We start from the raw sequence: 19,673 nt of genomic DNA, 5'->3' as shown, positions 1-19,673 counted from the left end.
GGCTTCTGTTGGGACTTTGAGGGGACACAAATTTGGAGAGGTGCTCCAGCTGGGGAGAGGAGGACTGTAAACTGCAGTGAGGGTGTAGGGGATGGGCCTCTCGGTTTCGGTGATTACCCATGTCAGTCATCTGTTCTCATTTCCATTTGTCTATCCACACAGACCATCAGAATTCCAGCCTTGCACTCACCCTCTGGGTCACACCTTGATTTCTTTCTTTCCTTTTTTTTTGCTTTTTTTTGGGGGGTCACACCCAGCCATCCTCAGGGGTTACTCCTGGCTCTGAACCCAAGAATCACTCCTGGGGGCTGGAGCAATAGCACATCAGGTAGGGCATTTGCCTTGTACGTGGCAGACCTGGGTTCAATTTCCAGCATCCCATGTGGTCCCCTGAGCACCGCCAGGGGTAATTCCTGAGTGCAGAGCCAGGGGTAACCCCCGTTCATCACCGGGTGTGACCCAAGAAGAAAAAAAGAAATCACTCCTGGTGGTGCTGGAGTGGGAAAGACCCTATGGGATGCCGGGAATTGAACCCGGGTTGGCCACATGCAAAGCAAATGCCCTCCCACTGGACTGTCTCCTCTGCCCCAGGCTGCCCATTTTGCAGATGAAGAGACTGAGTCAGGGAAAGGCGCTGTGACACAGACCTTCAGCCCTGGCTCCTCAGCCCTGATGCCTCGTCCTTCCTTCCCACACAGGCTCTGAGCCCAAACCATGCGTCCAGCCCCTTGACTGTGCAGCATCGGCCTCGGACCCCAAGAGCAGCCGTGGCCCCTGGAGGCCTGAGCACCACAGTTTCTTCTCCATCATGGGGGATGAGCAGGCAAGTGTCTGAGTGCTGAGGGGCAGGAGTGCGGGAGGGGAGGCAGCAAGCCCACCTGCGTGCTCCCCGGGCTGGCCATGCGGGGTACAAGGCTCTAGGGCCTCTCGGATTGGGCAGAACCAGGGTGAGCCCATTGGCCATTCAAGATGAAGAGGCTGGGGTGAGCAGGGGAACGCAGAGGTGAGGCTGGGCTGGGGGCATGGAGAGAAGGAATGGAGGAAGGAGGTAAGGATGGAGAAAGGGAGGGAGGGAGGGAAGGAGGGAGGAGAGGAGGGATGAGAGGGAAGGAGGGAGGGGAAGGAAGGAGGGAGGAAGAAGAGAGGGAGGGAGGAAACAAGGGAAGGTAGGAAGAAGGGAAGGAGAAAAGGAAGGGAGGGAAGGTGAGAAGGAGGGAAGGAGAAAAGGAAGGGAAGAGGGAAGGGAGTTTCAATCAATGGGTTGCTGAGTGGGTAGAAAAATGGATGAAGGGATGGATGGATGGACGGGGGATGGGAAGAAGGAAGGGAAGGAAGAATGAAAAGGGAGGGCCAAGGGGCTAGAGTGATAGCACAGCAGGTAGGGTGTTTGCCTTGCACGCGGCCGACCCGGGTTCAATTCCCAGCATCCCATATGGTCCCCTGAGCACCACCAGGAGTAATTCCTGAGAACATGAACCAGGAGTGACCCCTGTGCATCGCCGGGTATGACCCAAAAAGAGCAAAAAAAAAAAAAAAAAAGAAAAGGGAGAGCCGAGAGATAGTCCGGCAGGCAGGATGCTTGCCTTGCACAAAACCAACCCAGGTTTGGTCCCTGGCAACCCATGTGGTCCCCTGAGCCCTGCCAGAGTGATTCCCTGAGCACAGAGCCAGGAGTAATCCCTGAGCACTGCCAGTGGGTGTGGCCCCCCAAAAAACAAAAAGAAATAATAATAATTGCACTCATACGGGCCAGAGCAATAGCACATCAAACCCGGGTCTGCCCTGTGCAAGGCAAGTGCCCTAACCAGTGTGCTATCGCTCCAGCCTCCAATAATAATAATAATAATTATGTGGCTGACCCGGTTTCAATTCCTCCATCCCTCTCAGAGAGCCCGTCAAGCTACTGAGAGTATCCCACCGCACAGCAGAGCCTGGCAAGCTCCCCGTGGCGTATTCGATATGCCAAAAACAGTCACAACAAGTCTCAAAATGGAGATGTTACTGGTGCCCACTCGAGCAAATCGATGAACAACGGGGACGACAGTGCTACAGTGCTATTATATACTCATAATCTGCTTGAAGTCGCTTTGACACACTATTTTTCCTAACCTACAAGATAATCATTTGCCTTCGTTTGGGGGCCAGAGCTTACTCTCGGCTCTGTGCTCAGGGATCGTTCCCAGAAGGGCACCAGGGACCTTCTGTGGTGCCGGGATCAAACCTGGGTGGGCCACTTGCCAGGCAAATGCCCTCACCCTCTGTCCAATGTCTTTGCCCCAACCACCCGCATTTTGTTTCAGTTTTGGTTTGGGAGCCACTTTCTTCCTTCCTTTCTTCCTTTCTTTCTGTTTTGGCTTTTTGGGTCATCCCCGGTGATGCTCAGGGGTTACTGCTGGCTCTGCACTCAGGGGACCCTATTGGATGCCAGGGGTTGAACCCAGGTCGGCCATGTGCTCAGCCCTCTGGGGACCTCTTTCAGGGCTCACTCTGTGCTCAGGAATCACTCCTGGCGGTGGCGGGCTCAGGGGGCTCTCCGGGGTGGCAGGGATCAAAGCTGGGTCAGCTGCATGCAGGGCAAATGCCTTCCCTCCTGACCCATCACCCTGGCCTAGCAATCTGCATTCTGAAAGGACCCTCGGAGTAATAACTATGCTATCACGAATCCCTCCTGCCCAGTGGAATTTCTTTTCTTTCTTTCTTTCCTTGTCTTTCTTTCTTCCTTGCTTTCTTTCTTTTCCCCTTTTTTGGGTCACACCAGGCTGACTCTCACACTCAGGAATTACTCCTGGCGGTGCTCAGGGGACCATGAGATGCTGGGAATCGAACCCGGGTCGGCCACGTGCAAGGCAAATGCCCTAACCGCTGTGCTATTGCTCCAGCCTCCCTGCCAACTGGACTTTCCCCGGAGCTTCTGCCTCTGGGTTCAACTAGCGGAAACCCTTACCCCAAACCCCTTCCAGAATTGGGGGTTCCCAATGCCTGTCTCCTTCCCTGGTTTCTTGAACTCCACAGCAGAAAACACTATTTATAGCTAGCTAGATGCCTGGAAAGCCGGGGGGGGGGGGGGCGTACCCTACACCCCCACACTTGGGCTCGGTTCCTTTTCTTCTCACCCAGGGAAAATGGGAAGGAAGGTCTGAGCTTCCAGCGGAGGCAGAGCTTCGTTTCCCTGCCCCGCCCCCTGCTCTGCCCCCACTCCCGCCCCCATACCTGCCCGCTGGGGCGCTAGGACAGTGTGTGCCCAAGGTCCCCGCCTCCCCACACCGCAGCTCCGCCTTCTGCCATTGTGAAGGAGGCCAGATGCGGGAGAAAGGGGAGGTGGAGGCACCCAGATCAAGCGTCTGTCCTGACGTGTTTATATTCCCAGCGAGAGGAAACCCAGGAGCCCTTTAAGGCACAGGAGACAGAAGTCTGCAGAGGTGGTCCAGGCACCAGGGATGGGATGGGATGGGAATGATTGGGGGTGGGGTGGGGGACAGGGAGACCCAGCAGACACTTGGTGAAGATGTAAGGTCACGGGGGCGGGGGGGGGGGGCGTCCAGCGATCTAACCAGGACCAACAGCACGGTGGACATTTGAACAGACTCCCACTGCCCTCAAAAAAAAAAAACAAAAAAAACTTAAGAACAGAAGTTGCAGGGGCTGGAGCAATAGCACAGTGGGTAGAGCGTTTGCCGTGCACGCGGCCGACCCGGGTTCGATTCCCAGCATCCCATATGGTCCCCCGAGCACCACCACGAGTAATTCCTGAGTGCAGAGCCAGGAGTAAACCCTGTGCATTGCTAGGTGTGACCCGAAAAGAAGAAGAAGAAGAAGAAAGAACAGAAGTTGCAGGTTCTAAAGGCAAGAGGGAGGTTTGGGGAGATGGTGAAAAGGGCTGGAACACGTGTGAGACCCAGGGTTCAAACCCAAGCACTGGATGATTCCCTGAGCACTGCCAGGAATGATCCCTGAGCTCAGAACCGGGGGTAGCCCCTGTGAACTTTCTGCATCTTGCCCAATCCCCCAACCTGCCACTGCCAAAACACACACACACACACACACACACGCACACACGCACGCACGCACGCACGCACGCACGCACGCACGCACGCACGGAGAAGCAGCAGTGAGGCGAGAAAGAAGCACATAACAAAACAGAGATTAAGGATGGGCTGGAGAGATAGGATAGCCAGGAGGGCGCTGGCCTTGCATGCAGCCAATCTGGGTTTGATCCCCAGCACCTTCATAGGATCCCCCAAGCCCGGAAGGAGTGATTCCTGAGTGCAGAGTCAGGAATCAGTAAGAGTCAGTAAGCCCTGAGCACTGCTGGGTGTGTGTACAGCCCCCCCCAAAAAAAGAACCCCACAAGACAGCAAGAGATGAGACACACAGAGAGAGGGGGCGGGGAGGGAAGGCAGCAGAGCAGGATTTATCTGCAAACAATAGACTAGATCACAGAAAGGAATGCTACTCAGCCTTAAAAAGAAAGGAACTTCTAGGTCAGAGTATGTGCGCCTCCGTAATGTGACGGGTCCCAGACACATCGGGAGAAGTCGGCAGGACCCTGGGTGCTGGGGGAGGGGAGGAGGGAGGATTTAATGGGGGCAGAATCCAGTGGAGATAGTCTATTTTAGTCTATTTTAGGGCAGCCAGTATCAGTCTCAACTGTGCTCAGGGCTGACTCCCATTGGGGCTGGGGGACCCCATGCAATGCCAGAGATGGAACCCTAATGCAAGGCGAGCACCCTACCTGCTGGGCTCTCTCCAGCACCCGCCTTAGGTTTTCTTTGTTTTGCGCGGCGGGTGGGGGGGGCGGGGGGAGGAGAAGGGCTTCGACCACACTCCGCAGTGCTCAGGGTTTATTCCTGGCTCTTTGCTCTGGAGCGACCCCTGGTGGTGGTAGAGGGAACCTATGGTGCGGACGGCTGGGGCTTGAACCACTGTTTTATCTCACCAGCCTCTAAAAGATCTTTCTTTCTTTCTTTCTTTCTTTCTTTCTTTCTTTCTTTCTTTCTTTCTTTCTTTCTTTCTTTCTTTCTTTCTTTCTTTCTTTCTTTCTTTCTTTCTTTCTTTCTTTCTTTCTTTCTTTCTTTCTTTCTTTCTTTCTTTCTTTCTTTCTTTCTCTCCTTTTTTCTTTCTTCCTCTTTTTTTCTTTCTTTTTTCTTTCTTCCTCTTTTTTTCTTTCTTTCCTTTTTATTTCTATTTTTTCTTTCTTTTTCTCTCTTTCTCTCTTTCTTTCTCTCTTTCTCTCTCTCTTTCTTTCTTTCTTTCTTTCTGTCTTTCTTTCTTTCTTTTAGAAAGGGGATTGGGCCACACGCAGAGATGCTCAGGGGTTATTCCTAGCTTGCCCTCATGAATCACTCCTCTGAGCGATGCTCAGAGGGCCATATGGGATGGCCTGGATTGAACCCCGCTAGGCTGTGTTCAAGACACGTGTCTTTCCTGCTGTCCTATCCCACACCCAACAGTTTATGTCCTGCATGTGTGAAACCCTGGCTTGGATCCTGCCCCATATGTTCCCACCAGCACCTTGAGGATTGGTTCTAAGTGGTTTTGGGCCCTGCTGGATTCAACCATTGTATAATCAAGCCTGAACACCAGACTGAGTATCACCAGGAGTGAGCCATGGGTCCACTGAGCACTGCTCGGGCTGGAGCAATAGCACAGCGGGTAGGGCGTTTGCCTTGCACGCGGCTGACCCGAGTTCAAATCCCAGCATCCCATAGGATCCCCAAAGCACCGCCAGGAATAATTCCTGAGTGCATGAGCCAGGAGGAACCCCTCTGCAAAGCCGGGTGTGACACAAGAAGAAAAAAAAAAAAGACAGTTCTGGAGGCTGGAACGATAGCATGCAGCCGACCCAAGTTTGATCTCCAGTAACCCATAGGGTCCCCCGATCACTGCCAGGAGTGACCCCTGAGCACAGAGGCAGGAGTCAGCCTGAGCAATGCCGGGGTGTGGCCCAGAAACAAACAAACAAAGACTGGGTGGGGAGCAACAGTAAAGCAGGCAGGGTGTTTGCCTTGCACACAGCTGACATGGGTCTCATCTCCAGCACTCTATAGGGTCCTCCAGGCATCACTAGAAATAATTCCTGAGCACAGAACCAGGAGTAAGCCCTGAGCACTGCAGGGTGCACCCCACACACACATACACAAAATAAAATATTAAATTAAAAAATGGTTAAAATATGGGGCTGGAGTGATAGCACATCGGGTAGGGCATTTGCCTTGTGTGTGGCTGACCCGGGTTCAATTCCCAACATCCCATATGGTCCCCTGAGCACTACCGGGGTGATTCCTGAGTGCAGAGCCAGGAGTAACCCCTGAGCATCACTGGGTGTGACCCAAAAAGCAAAAAAGAAAAAAAAAAAAGGTTAAAATAACGACTAGGAGTAGTGGGAGTAGAGAGATAAGATGGGCTAACTGGGGCTGGAGCAATGGGATGGCAGATAAAGCATTTGCCTTGCACAAAGCCAATAGTCCACTGGATAAGGTACTTGCATTGCTTTGCATGGAGCTGGCCTGGGTTCAATCCCCGGCATCCATATGGTCCCCTGAGCACCGCCAGGAGTAATTCCTGAGTGCAGAACCAGGAGGAACCCCCAAGCATTGCTGGGTGTGACCCAAAAGGGAAAAAAAAGGGGGGAATAACTGCTTGTCTTTTTCTTTCTTTCTTTCTTTCTTTCTTTCTTCTTTCTTTCTTTCTTTCTTTCTTTCTTTCTTTCTTTTTTCTTTTTTTTGCTCTTTGGGTCACATCCAGCAATGCTCAGGGCTGACTCCTGGCTCTGCACTCAGGAATCACTCCTGGCGGTGTTCGGAGGACCCTATGGGATGCTGGGAATCGAACCTGGGTTGGCCGCATGTTAAGGCAAATGCCCTACCCACTGTGCTCTCTCTCCAGCCCCATAACTGCTTGTCTTGCACGCATTCAACACTGGTTCCAACCCTGCAGCTAAAGAGATCAGGAGAGCACAGAGCCAGGAGTCAGGACTGAACACCACCGGGTGTGGTCCCCAAACCAAATAACATTTAAAAATAAAAATAAAAGGGAGGCTAGGGATTCTAGCTCAGTGGGCTCAGCCTGGGCTCAGCCCTGGGTTTGATCCCTGGTGGTGGTGCCTGGAGAAAGGCTGATCAGGATAAGCTTAATGTTGTGCATATTTGAGCACAATCAAAGAAGGGCGGGGCCCAGGGGCGGGAGTGCTGGGTGAGTGAGCTCAGGGAAAACGCCCCGCAGAGCTCTTTCTTCCTCATTCCAGAGCGCCTGTGGGCATGGCAGAGGTGCCAGCCTCCACCCCAGTTGACCTCCACCTGAGCTGTGGGCTGGTAGGGGATTTTCTGCTGCCACTCGATTTTTCAGCTGCTGTTTAATTCGGGGACCCCACCTGGCTATGCTCAGGGTGTGACTCCTGGCTCTGCACTCAAGGATCATTACTGGTGGGGCTCAAGGGACCCTATGGGATGCCAGGGATCGAACCTTGGTCAGCTGCGTGCAAGGCAAACGCCCTCCCCACTGTCCTGTCACTCTGGCTCCTACCTCTTGAAAGCTTTGAAATTTCCCCACCTTGGGGCTGGAGCAATAGCACAGCAGGTAGGGCGTTTGTCTTGCAGGCCGCTGACCCAGGTTTGATTCCCAGCATCCCATAGGGTCCCTTGAGCACTGCCAGGGGTAATTCCTGAGTGCAGAGCCAGGAGTAACCCCTGTGCATCCTGGGTGTGATCCAAAAAGCAAAAAAAAAAAAAAAAAAAAAAAAAAAAAATCTGAGCACCACTGGGTGTGGAACCAAAACAAACAAAACAGGGGGAAAAAAGATTGAGATAATGCAATGGTAGGACTGCCAGCTGGACTAAAATTCAAATATTCAAATACTTCTTAGGACAACATTTGTGTGTGTGTGTCACACCCAGTGATACACAGAGGTTACTCCTGGCTCTGCACTCAGGAATTACTCCTGGCGGTGCTCAGGGGACCCTATGGGATGCTGGGAATTAAACCCGGGTCGGCCACGTGCCAGGCAAAAGCCCTACCCGCTGTACTATCACTCCAGCCCCACCACTCAGTTCTTGAACAGTGATCAAGAAGTATTTGAGGGGGCAGGAGTAACCCCTGTGCATCGCCAGATATGACCCAAAAAGCAAAAAGAAAAAAAAAAGAAAAAGAAAAAGAACTGAGCGCTGAGTTCTACATGATAACTTTTCAGTACCTGTATTGCAAACTGCAATGCCTAAAGGAAGGGAGAAAGACAGACAGACAAAGAGAGGGAGGGAGAGAGAGAGAGAGAGAGAGAGAGAGAGAGAGAGAGAGAGAGAGAGAGAAAGGTCCTGCCATAAAGGTGGGCGTGTGGCAGGGATGTGAGGGAGACTGGGGATGTTGGTGGTGGGAGATGTCTCTGGTGAAGGAAGGCGGTGTTGGAACAGGGTATGATTGAAACCCAATCATGAGCAACTTTGTATCTCATGGTGTTTCGACTAAAAAAGGGGGTGGAGAGAAACAAATACGTTGTATGAAAAATTTTGCAGAAAAAAAAGTTAATATTTTTTTGGGGAGGGGACATAACCGGAGGTATTCAGGGGTTATTCCTGGCCCTGCACTTAGGAATCACACCTGATAGAGTTTGTGGGACTCTATAATATGCTGGGGATTGAACCCAGGGTCAGCCGCATGCAAGGCAAATGCCCTCCCCGCTCTACTGTCTCTCCAGCTGCATGGGTCGCCTATTGAATGCATTTTTTTCCTTTTGCTTTTTGGGTCACACCTGGCGATGCACAGGGGTTACTCCTGGCTCTGCACTCAGGAATTACCCTGGCGGTGCTCGGGACCCTATGGGATGCTGGGAATCAAACCTGGGTCAGCTGCGTGCAAGGCAAAGCCCTCCCCGCTGTGCTATCACTCCAGCCCCAATAGATTTTTTTTAAGGTGTGTCCTTAGGCTCAAGTACAGTGGGGAGAGCTTTTGCCTTGCACCCAACCTGGATTTGATCCTCCTTGTCCACTATGGTCCCCTGAGCACCTCCAGGATTCTTGAGTGAAGAGCATCTTCGGGTGTGGCCCCCAAACCAAACTAAATAAATAAAGGCAATAGTCGTGGTTAGGGAATATAGCCTGCAGAAGCGGAATGATGGGGCAGGTATTGTGGGGGGGGGGCGGGAAGATTGGAGATGGGGGAGGGGTAATTGTGTCAAGGATGTCAAGGGGGGGAAAAAAATCGAGAGGCAGGAGGAGCCTTCTTGGGCTCCTGATCTGCAAGGTGGGGTCACAGTGCCCCTTTGTGGAGAAACTGTGGGACTGAAGCAGATGCAGGTGTAGTCAGGGACCGTGCACATGCTGGGGTTTCAGCATTGTGATGGCTTCAGTGTCTACGAGTGTTTCTTAGTTGGGCTGGAGCAGTAGAACAGCGGGTAAGGTCTTGCCTTGCACGTGGATGAGCCGGGTTGCTTCCCTGACACCCCATATGGTCCCCCTCCAGCCCTGCCAGGAGTGATCCCTGAGCTCAGAGCCAGGAGTAAGCCCTGAGCACTGCTGAGTGTGGCCCCAAAACAAAACAAAGGAGTTTTGGATTTTTGTGCTTATTTGTGTTTCTTTGAGGGGACAACCAGCAATGATCAGGGGTCACTCCTGGCTTTGCACCCAGAAATTACTCCTGGTGGGGCTGGAGAGATAGCACAGCGGGTAGGGCGTTTGCCTTGCACGCGGCCGACCCGGGTTCAAATCCCAGCATTCCATATGGTCCCCTGAGCACAGCCAGGGGTAATTCCTGAGTGCAAAGCCAGGAATAACCCCTGTCCCTGTGCATCGCCAGGTGTGACCCAAAAAAAGAAAAAAAAATTACTCCTGGTGCTTGGGGAACCAGATGAGATGCCGGGGATCAACCCAACATGCACCCTATCTGGTGTACTATCTCTCAAGCCCCAAAAAAAAATTACAAGAGGAAAAGCACCTTCTTTATATGCAGCTGCCCCTGGTTCAATCCCTGGCACCATATATAGTCCCTTGAGCACCACCAGGAGTCACTCTTGTGCAGAGCAAGAGGTCCCAGGTACCTCCAAGTGTGGTGCAAAACTCAATAATAATAATGGTAATGGTAATATGGAGAAAGTAGTGTAGTTTGCCTTGCATGCAGCTAAACCCAGTTCAATCCCGGCACCACATAAAATCCCCCAGCACTTTCAGAAGTGATCCCTGAGCACAGAGCCTGGAATAGCCCCTGAGCACCGCCGGGTGTGTCCCCACACACACAAAAAAAGGAGGAGAGTTGGGCTGGAGCAATAGCACAGTGGGTAGGGTGTTTGCCTTGCACGCGGCCCACCTGGGTTCAATTCCCAGCATCCCATATGGTCCCCTGAGCACCATCATCATCATCATCATCATCATCATCATCATCATCATCATCATCATCCCGTTGATAGTCGATTTTCTCCAGCGGTCTCAGTAACATCTCCATTCGTCCTAGCCCTGGTGGCATCTTTTCCAATGGTGCCACGTTGGAGGTTAGGATCAGGGGAATGAGACCCATCATTGTTACTGGTTTTGGCATATGAATATACCATGGGGAGTTTGTGAGGCTCTCCCATGTGGGCAGGAAACTCTTGGTCTCTTGCCAGGTTCTCTCAGCGGGAGAACTAGGCCATAAAATGTCTTCCGGGAGCTTGGTTTTATAGTCTCTGGATGTTGGCCGTTGGTGGGATTACACAGCACTGGGGGCAGTTCCTGGCTGCCTAGCTACTGGAAAATGGGGAATCAGGGCGGAAGAGGCCCAGTCCCGATACGAGCAGGCTTGGAGGTCTCAGCCCTGGGTCCCACACACCTTGGTTCCTCTGCTGGTCCCTTCACGCGTGAGGCTCATCCAAACATGTGGAGAGGGGCCTTGAGCATGGCTGTGGCTAGGCTCTGGAGGTCTTCGGTGGCGGAAGCTCCGCTCAGGGAGGGGAGGGAAACTAAAGCCCACCCCCTCCAAGGGGCCCCTGGGAAGACAGCCAGGCGCGGGAGCAAGAGACTCTCTGCCCCCTGAGCACTGCCAGGAGTAATTTCTGCGTGCAGAGCACCAGGAGTAACCCCTGAGCATCGCAGGGTATTATGCAAAAAACAAAAAACAAAAGAAAAAAAAGGAGGGAAGGCATTGAGCCCAACTTGCATGAAAGAGGACTGAAGATTGGGGGGGTCCATACCCAGGAGCTCCAAAACTCTTGCCCAGAGCCAATGCCTTCTCCTCTCTCCTCTTCGCCCTCCACAGGAATATGGATTCCCAGAGCGCACGCTTGGGGAAAGCTTGGAAGATCTCAGTCTGGACTTGGAGGCCCTTCAGGGCAGCGAGTACCTGAAGGACCTGGGCTTTGGGCTTCCTCCCCATGGCCAGCCCGAGGGGGAGGCGCAGGACCCCACGCCCGTCGCTGAGACACCGGGAGGAGCGAAGCCCCGTTCCAACTCGACCGGCTCTCAGGGCGTGCAGCGGAGGCGGAGCTGGGAGAGACCCCGGAGCTGCTCCTCGGAGACAAAGAGAAGGTCAGAGCCCACCCAGGCTGCGACAATCCGGGAAGGGCGGTGCTATGACACGCCCACCAATAGAGGGCGTCACAGGATACGCCCATCAATAAGGGCGGTGCTAAGACACGCCCACCAACAAAGGGCGTGACGTGACACGCCCATCCATAAAGGATGCGGTGGGACACTCCCACCAATAGAGGGCGTGGCGGGACACGCCTGTAAACAAAGGGCACGGCTATGACACGCCCACCAATAAAGGTGTGGCGGGACACTCCCGTCAGTAAAGGGCGGGGCTAGGTCACGTCACCAATAGAAGGCGGGGTAGGCCAACATGCCCACCAATAGAATACGCTCTGCCGGGAAGGCCGGCCACCAGATATGACTTTTCGGGAAGGGCGGGGCCACGACACGCCCACCAATAGAGGACTGGGTCAGGACACGACCACCAATAAACGGCGGTGCTCGGATACTCCCACCAATGGAAGGCGTGGTAGGAGCCGGGCAAGGCTGGGATACGCCCATCCAGGGAGGAGGGTGTGAGATATGCCCTTTCGGGAAGGGCGGGGCGAGGACACGCCCCACAGTAGAAGTGGTGCCAAAACATGTCCACTGGGAGAGGGCAGGGCCATGGCACCCCCACCCGGGGAGAATCGGGCTGGGACAAGCTGACAGCCCCTCCCTTCAATGGCATCTGTGTCTTGGGTGCGTGCTTGTGTGTATGTGTGTGTGTGTGTGTGTGTGTGTGTGGTGAGTGTGTGTGTGCGCGCTTGCTTGCTTGCTTGCTTGCTTGCATGTTAGGCACCGCGATTTACAAGACTGTACTTGACGGAGGTTTTTTGTTCGTTTTGAGCATTTTTGCTTTTTGGGTCACACTCTGCGATGCTCAGAGGTTCCTCCTGGCTCTGCACTCAGGAATTACTCCTGGTGCTGCTCAGGGGATCCTTTGGGATGCTGAGGATCGAACCCAGGTCAGCACGTGCAAGGCTGTAGTATTGCTTCCGCTTCTCTTGATGGAGTTTTATGTATACAGTGTTCCAACACCACATTCCACCAGTATCCCTGCCTCCCTCAAGCAACCCCCACACACTTTGGATTGTTTTGGTTTTTTTGTTTGTTTGTTTTGGAAACACACCAAGTGTCCTCAGGGCTAACTTCTGGCTCTGTGTTCAGAAATCAGTCCTGGTGAGGTTTGGGAGACCCTATGGGATTTGGGGGATCAAACACGGGGTTGGCCACCTGCAAGGCAAGTACTCTACCCACTGTACTATCTCTCCAGCCCCCTCCAACTGCTCTCTGATATGGCCTGGCCCACCCTGTCTGTCCCAAGGGGCCATCTGCAGGCTCGCCCCCCACGCCCCTCCCTGCCCCGCCAGATCAGATGCAGCAGCCAGGAGAGAAACTAGCTGACACCTCCACCTGTTCTCTCTCCATCCCTCCAGGCTCAGCCTAGATGCTTCCGCCACAAGTGAGGGACCCGGCCTCCCGCGGACCCTGGCCAGTCTGGCCCTGAACCTGTCTGGGGCCGGCTTGCAAATGTGGACCCGAGAATTTTGGCCTGGGCGGGGGATCCCAGCAGAGGCACCAGGCAAGGTGGGTGCCCCCTTCAGAACCCCCTCAGGACATGGTGTGTGTGGGAAAGAGAACAGTATTCCTGGATTGGGGGGGGTGGCCTCCATTGTGGAGGCTCATGGATTATTATTGTTGTTGTTGTTGTTGTTATTTGCTCTTGGGGTCACACCCAGCAACGCACAGGGGTTATTCCTGGGTCTGCACTTGGGAATTACTCCTGGCGGTGCTCGGGGGACCATATGGGATGCTGGGAATCTAACCTGGGTCAGCTGCATGCAAGGCAAACGCCCTACTTGCTGTGCTCCAGCCCCGGCTCATGGATTCTTGAAGGTGCTGGGGTCCAAAGCAGGGGATTCCTGGACATAAGTGGGGTTCATGGGAGTCGGGGGAGGGCTGGCATCCTGGCTGTGGGGAAGGATGCCCAATCTGTGCTTGGAGTCTGTGATCAGAAAATTTCCGCTGGAGGGGCCAGAGTGATAGCACAGCCGGGAGGGCGCTGACCTTGCATGTGAATGACCCGGCTTTAGTCCCCAGCATCCCCTGAGCACTGCCAGGAGTGATCCCTGAGTGCAGAGTCAGGAGTAACCCCTGAGGATTTCCAGATGTGTCCTCCCCCCAAAAAATTTTCTACTGGAGGTGGTACCCAAGATCATGCTTAGGATGACACTGAGCTGAAGTTCTGCATTGTGGGGGGTTCAGGGGGGTTTCAAATATTTGGGGTGGTCACCCCTCAGTTCCTCCTTGACTTCTATGGAAATCCAGTCCCTTCTCTATGGCCTGGGGGTAGGGACTTCCCCCCACCCCCACCATGTGTGTGGGTAGGGAGTGGGGGGGGGTTCTCAACTTGCCTGGTGACTATTTCCCTTGCAGGAATGGGACAAGCCAGAGAGAAGAGCCCGGTCTCTGTCAGTACCCGTGAGCTCCTCAGAGCTCAGGATCCAGGAAAAGTTCCCGGTTCTGGAGGTCCTGGCTCCGGAAGTTCAAGGTAGCTGGGTCTGAGGGCTCTCTCCTAGCCAGTAAGGCTTCTACCTGAGGCTTCCCTAGTTTGGGCTCTGGGTGGTGACCCCCAGAGAAAAGCAAAGAGGCTGCAGGGGTGGGGAGGTGACTAATTCATCTAGCACCACCTACTGATGAAGCCTGGTGGACTGCCTGGAGACAGTGGCCACACCCCCTCTGACTCTTTCTGTCTAGGTCTCCTGATTTGTCTCTGAGTAAGGATCTTTCTAGGGTCAGTCCCACCTGTTTACACCTCATCCCTCATTTCTAGATGAAGGATGAGATAAGTGAGAGGTGGCGGAAGAGATGCCGTCGGAGTTCAAGTGCTTGCCTTGCTGGCACCATCCTGGGTTCCATTCCCGGCCTGGCATGGTTCCCCCAAAGCACTTCTGGGTGCAGCTCTAGAGGTCCCCAAGCACTGCCGAGGTGGGAGGGGTCCCAGGATCTCCTCATCACTATTCGGGAGGCCCTGCTCTTGATTGGAGGTTCCCCAAGTGGCTTAAGTGAAGCATCGAGAAGGAATTTGGTGAGCCCGGAGTGATAGCATAGTAGGGAGAGTGCTAGCCTTGCACATGACCAAGCCAGGTTAGATCCCTGGTACCTCATAGGGTCCCATAAGCACTGCCAGGAGTGATTCCTGAGTGCAGAGTCAGGAGTAACTCCTGAGCATCGCCAGGTGGGAACCCCAAACCAAAAATTGAATATATAGTCTTTTGTTTTTTTGTTTGTTTTTGCTTTTTGGGTCACACCTGGCGATGCACAGGGGTTACTCCTGGCTCTGCACTCAGGAATTACTCCTGTGCATGCTCAGGGGGCCATATGGGATGCTGGGAATCGAACCCAGGTGGGCCGCATACAAGGCAAACGCCCTACCCACTGTGCTATCACTCCATCCCCTATAGATTTTTTTTTTATATAGAAAAAAGGAAATTGATGGAGCTGGAGCTATAATACAAGGGGGAGGGCACTTACCTTGAACATGGCCGACCTGGGTTCAATCCCTGATACACCATAGGGTCCCCCCAGCACCCTTATCTTCCAGGTCCCCTTATCTTCCTGCAACACCCCCAAAATGAATGAGGCTTTCAGCACATCTCCTTGGGGGTTCATTGAGGGCCTGGGGACTTTGGCACTCGCTGTCTCTCTCCCCCAGAAGAGCAAGTGGACACGACTCTGCAGGGTTCCCCGCCCCAGGCTCAGGTGGAGGGGGGTTGGGGGTGCAGCCCAGAGTAACTTCACTGCTGTGTTCCGCTGGGGTGGGCTGTGTTCAGGTCTGGAGCCCCCGCTGCTGGAATGTGTGGAGAAGGACCACGTGGAGCCCGACCATGTGTGAGTGTCTGCGCCTGCACCCCACAGGGAGGGACCCCCCCCAAAGCCCTCAGGAGGATCCTGGCCTGCATTTCTAGGAGGATGTGACTGGGGCCCACCCGGGGTCAGTCACTGCCGCGTGTGTCGGGGGAGCTGACAGTGGGGTGGGGGGGACGCTGAGGCTGCTTTATCTCGCACCCAGGCTGATGGTCCAGCAGGTACTGCAAGAACTGCGACAGTTCCACGGGTATGAAGGGGATGATGGCACGGGAGGAATGGCGGGGTGGGGGAGGGGATGGGGCTGGGGACACAGGTGGGACAGGCATGGGGGCAGGCATGAACAGGTGTAAGGACGGGGGTGGGACAGCTGGGGGGCAGTTGTGGGGCGGGTCTGAGACGCTGGAGTGATAGCACAGTGGGGAGAGCATTTGCCTTGCATGCCGCTGACCCGGGTTCGATTCCCAGCATCCCATATGATCCCCTGAGCTCTGCCAGGAGTGATTCCTGAGTGCAGAGCCAGGAGTAACCCCTGTGCATCGCCAGGTGTGACCCAAAAAGAAAAAAAAAAAGAGAGAGAGACAGAGGCAGGTGTGGGCGGGCAGCTGGCAGGGATGGGGCGGGTGTGGGGCAGGTGAGGGGTGGGCATAGGGTGGGTGAGGGGCAGGTGAGGGGCAGGGGTGGGGTGGGTATGAGAGGCAGGTGCGGGTTCGAGTGTGCAGTAGGCAGGGGTAGGGCGGGTGTGCAGAAGACAGAGGGATGTGGAAGATGGGGGCCAGGCAGGGGCAAGCAGCTGACCCCAGTGTCCATCCCCTCTGCTCCTGCAGCGTCCGGCAGAGGGCCCACTTGTCAGCCAGTCCTGGAGGGACCCACTCCAACCTCACCTGGTTTGAGTTCCTGTCCGAGTAAGTCCTCAGAGCCATGCGCACGGGCCAACACACTGTACCAATGACCTTCTGTGCCTGGCCCTGAGCCTGTGCCCCCCTTCCTCTGACTGGGACCACCAGGGCCACCACTGGGGTAACAGGAGAGGGGGGGTCTCCTCATTTACGGTATGAGGACAGAGGAAGACTTTCTGAAGGAGGTGATAGCTGGAGCTGGGTTCTGATGGATGAGTAGGAGTTCGCCAAACTATGGTGATGAGATGGGGAAAGAAAGCGGTGCCTTCGGAGGGAGCCGCATGGCCTAGGGAAAGGGGTCCTGGTGGCCTGGGTGGAAGGAAGGTGAGCAATTTCTGTGGAGACCAGGAGGCCTTGGCGAGGAAGGAGGCTGGCTTTCCTCAAACAAACCAACCAAAAAATGGTTTTGTTTTGGGGCTGGAACGATAATACAGCGGGTAGGACGTTTGCCTTGCACGAGGCCGACCCACGTTCGATTCCCAGCATCCCATATGGTGTCCCCCAGCACCGCCAGTAGTAATTCCTGAGTGCAGAGCCAGGAGTAACCCTACGAGCATTGCTGGGTGTGGCCCAAAATCAAGGAGAAAAAAAAAAGGTTTTGTTTTTCTGGGTTTTGATTTTGGGGCCACACCTAGCATTCTCGGGGCTGACTCCTGGCTCTGCACTCAGGAATCACTCCTAGCAGGCACAGGGCACCCTACGGGATGCTGGGGATGGAACCCAGGCTGGGCACGTGCAAAGCAAGCGCCCTCCCTGATGTACTATCATCCCAGCCCCTCAACTTTTATTCCAAAGGGGGTGGGAACATCTGGAGAAGTAGCTCCCGGGTCACAGATGACAGCCTGGGAGCAGGGGGCACACACGAACCATACCTGGTTGCTCCTTTATTCCATGAGGTGGCCTTCCCGGAGAAATCTAATAGGCGCCAGCGGGCAGAGGCAGGGGAGAGCCTGTTTGGGAGTCACTGGAAGGATGAAAGGGGGGTGAAGGGCTGCTGAGATGAGGCAGGGGAGAGGCCAGGACTGGACAGAACCAGGGAGGCGGCTTCTGACCACTGCGGATTAGACCAGGTTCATCCCCACTGTCTTTCTGGAATTCTGAAAACTGCCCAATGATTGAATGTGTGTGTGTGTGCATGCATGTGTGTGTGCGTGCATGCATGTGTGTGTGCATGTGCACCTGCATGTGTGTGTATTGTGTGTGCATGTGTGTATTATGTCTGTATATGTGTGTGTGCATGTGTGTATATGTGTGTGAGTGTGTGTGTGTTGTGGGGGCAGGAGGTAGTTAGGGACCAGAGAAGAGGGGAAGCAGGATGAGGACCCATGGGAAGATGGGGTGTGGGTGCCTCCAGCAGGGCTGGCTCCAAACGGGCCCTTCTTCTCATCTACCCTTATCCTTTAGGACAGAGGATGGCGCTGGCAAGGCCGAGAGGATCCCCCGGGGAGTCGGGGTGAAACGCAGGCTGAGCTGCCTCCGCAGCCGAGTCACCAGGCAGAAGGAGAAGGTCAGTGTGCGGGGTGGGCCCTGACCCGGGAGCCCTGTGATTGAAGACGGGTGGCGGGGGGAGAAGGGGGTGCAGGGCGCTGCAGCACCCGGCATGCCAAGGTCCATCTCGGTGCTCCCTCTCCAGGGGAAGAGCCCGGGCGTGCCCAAGGACAAGGGCCAGGACATCAGGGAGAGGAGAGAAAGTGTCAGCCAGTCCTCCCCGAGCACCGGTAGGTCAGGGTCCACTCGGACCCTCTGGGAGCCCACACTTCGCCTTTCATCTCCTCCACATTGCAGCCTCACTAGCTGTCATCTCCCTCCCCATGCCCACCCCCCTTGCTGGCACACCTCAGTTTGCACAGTTTGGGTTGGAGGGGGCAGCAGGGTGGGGGGCATCTCTGTGAATGGAAAATTGCAATCCAGAGGCAGCCGAACTCCTAGAAATGGCGCTTCTTGGGGGTTCTAGAGGTACTGGCTGGAGGGGGGTCTACAGGGGGATCTGGAGGTAAATCAGCAGGTAGATATGGAGGGGATCTGGAGGGGATCTGAAGGAAATTTGGAGGGAATCTGGAGGGGGATCTGGAGGGGATCTGGGGATCTGGAGGGGATCTGGAGGAGATCTGGAGGGGGATCTGGAGGGAGATCTGGAGGGGGATCTGGAGGGAATTTGGAGGGAATCTGGACGGGGATCTGGAGGGGACCTGGGGGATCTGGAGGGGATCTGGAGGAGATCTGGAAGGGGGCCTGGAGGGGATCTGGAGATGTCTGAGGTGTAGCTGTTGGCAGGGCAGGGTAGGACTCTCTGGAGGTGCTGAAACAAGGGATCTCTCCTGACATCTGGCTATTTCCTCATGGGGGTGTAGAATGCTAGCTTCTCTGCACCTTGCTGTCAGCCACATATATTTGTTGTTGGTGTTGGTTTGTTTTGTGCTTTTGGGACCACACCCGGGTGTGCTCAGGGGTTCTCAGGCTCAGGGGACCTTAGCGGGTGCTGGGGCTAGAAGTCAGAAGTCAGTCGCATGCAGGGCAAACACCCTAGCCACTGTACTATCACTCTAGTCCCCGTGTTCAAATCTTGGTCTCAGTTTACCCCCTTTGCATCAGACTCCCGGCACCTCATCTGGACTCATCTGGACTCAGCACACACCTGGAAACACACCTTTCCCAAATAAGGCCACTTTGGGGGGATTGTGGGGGACTGTGGGATCAGACACTGTCCCCCCAGAGCTCCCTGGGATGGAAGGAAAGTTGAAGAGGGCGGGGGCAGCAAGGTGGCTCCACGGCCGGGCACATTTGCACTGGCATCGCCTGGGAGAGCCCAGCCACAGAGGGACCCAAAGGAGACAAATGATCAAGAAATGGTGGGGCTGGAGCCATAGCACAGCGGGTAGGGCATTTGCCTTGCATGTGGCTGACCCAGGTTCGATTCCCAGCATGCCATATGGTCCCCAGAGCACCGCCAGGAGTTATTCCTGAGTGTAGAGCCAGGAGTAACCCCTGTGCATGGCTGGGTATGATGCCAGAAGACAAAAAAAAAAAAAAATGTGGGGAAGGGGGAACTGAGCTCGAAATACAGTAATTCCCAGGTTTTACCAACCCTGACAAGGAGCCCCTTTCGAAATTGGGGGCTTCCCCAAAATCACCTTATCACCATAACAAAAGAGACCTTTGTCCTCCTCACCACAGGACAAAGGTCTACTTGGTCTGTGACAGATCTTGGGGAGGGGGCCTGGCTCTCTGGATGCTCCTTGGATGGGGGGCAGCCTCTCTCCCACTCACCATTTCCCTGAATTGTAACTGAAAGAAATGCCTCCAGATGCCCAAATGCCCTGCCCAAATGCCCCCTGAGGGGACCCCTTCCCCCCACAGCCAGAGGAAGAGTTACAGGGAGAATAAAGTTTTTTCTTTTCTTTTTCTTTTTTTAAAACATCTTATATATTTGGGCTGGAGA

General features: G+C 54.6%; 1 protein-coding gene across 1 annotated transcript in view; it reads left to right on the top strand.

Moving 5' to 3' along the window:
- Positions 1 to 9,102: 9,102 nt before the first annotated feature.
- The window catches only part of LOC129401821 (rho guanine nucleotide exchange factor 18-like), a 29,174-nt gene continuing 18,603 nt past the window's right edge, over positions 9,103 to 19,673 (top strand). Inside the window, exons 1-8 of the mRNA XM_055124695.1 lie at positions 9,103 to 9,111; positions 11,215 to 11,483; positions 12,905 to 12,930; positions 15,302 to 15,359; positions 15,541 to 15,585; positions 16,163 to 16,240; positions 17,639 to 17,741; positions 17,868 to 17,952. Coding sequence (XP_054980670.1) covers positions 9,103 to 9,111; positions 11,215 to 11,483; positions 12,905 to 12,930; positions 15,302 to 15,359; positions 15,541 to 15,585; positions 16,163 to 16,240; positions 17,639 to 17,741; positions 17,868 to 17,952 — 673 coding nt within the window. The remainder of the gene's footprint in view (positions 9,112 to 11,214; positions 11,484 to 12,904; positions 12,931 to 15,301; positions 15,360 to 15,540; positions 15,586 to 16,162; positions 16,241 to 17,638; positions 17,742 to 17,867; positions 17,953 to 19,673) is intronic.

This window comes from Sorex araneus, chromosome 2 (genome assembly GCF_027595985.1).
Source record: "Sorex araneus isolate mSorAra2 chromosome 2, mSorAra2.pri, whole genome shotgun sequence".
Taxonomy (NCBI): domain Eukaryota; kingdom Metazoa; phylum Chordata; class Mammalia; order Eulipotyphla; family Soricidae; genus Sorex; species Sorex araneus.
Note: the sequence above shows the minus strand (reverse complement) of the source record. Positions and strands in the feature narration are given on the sequence as shown.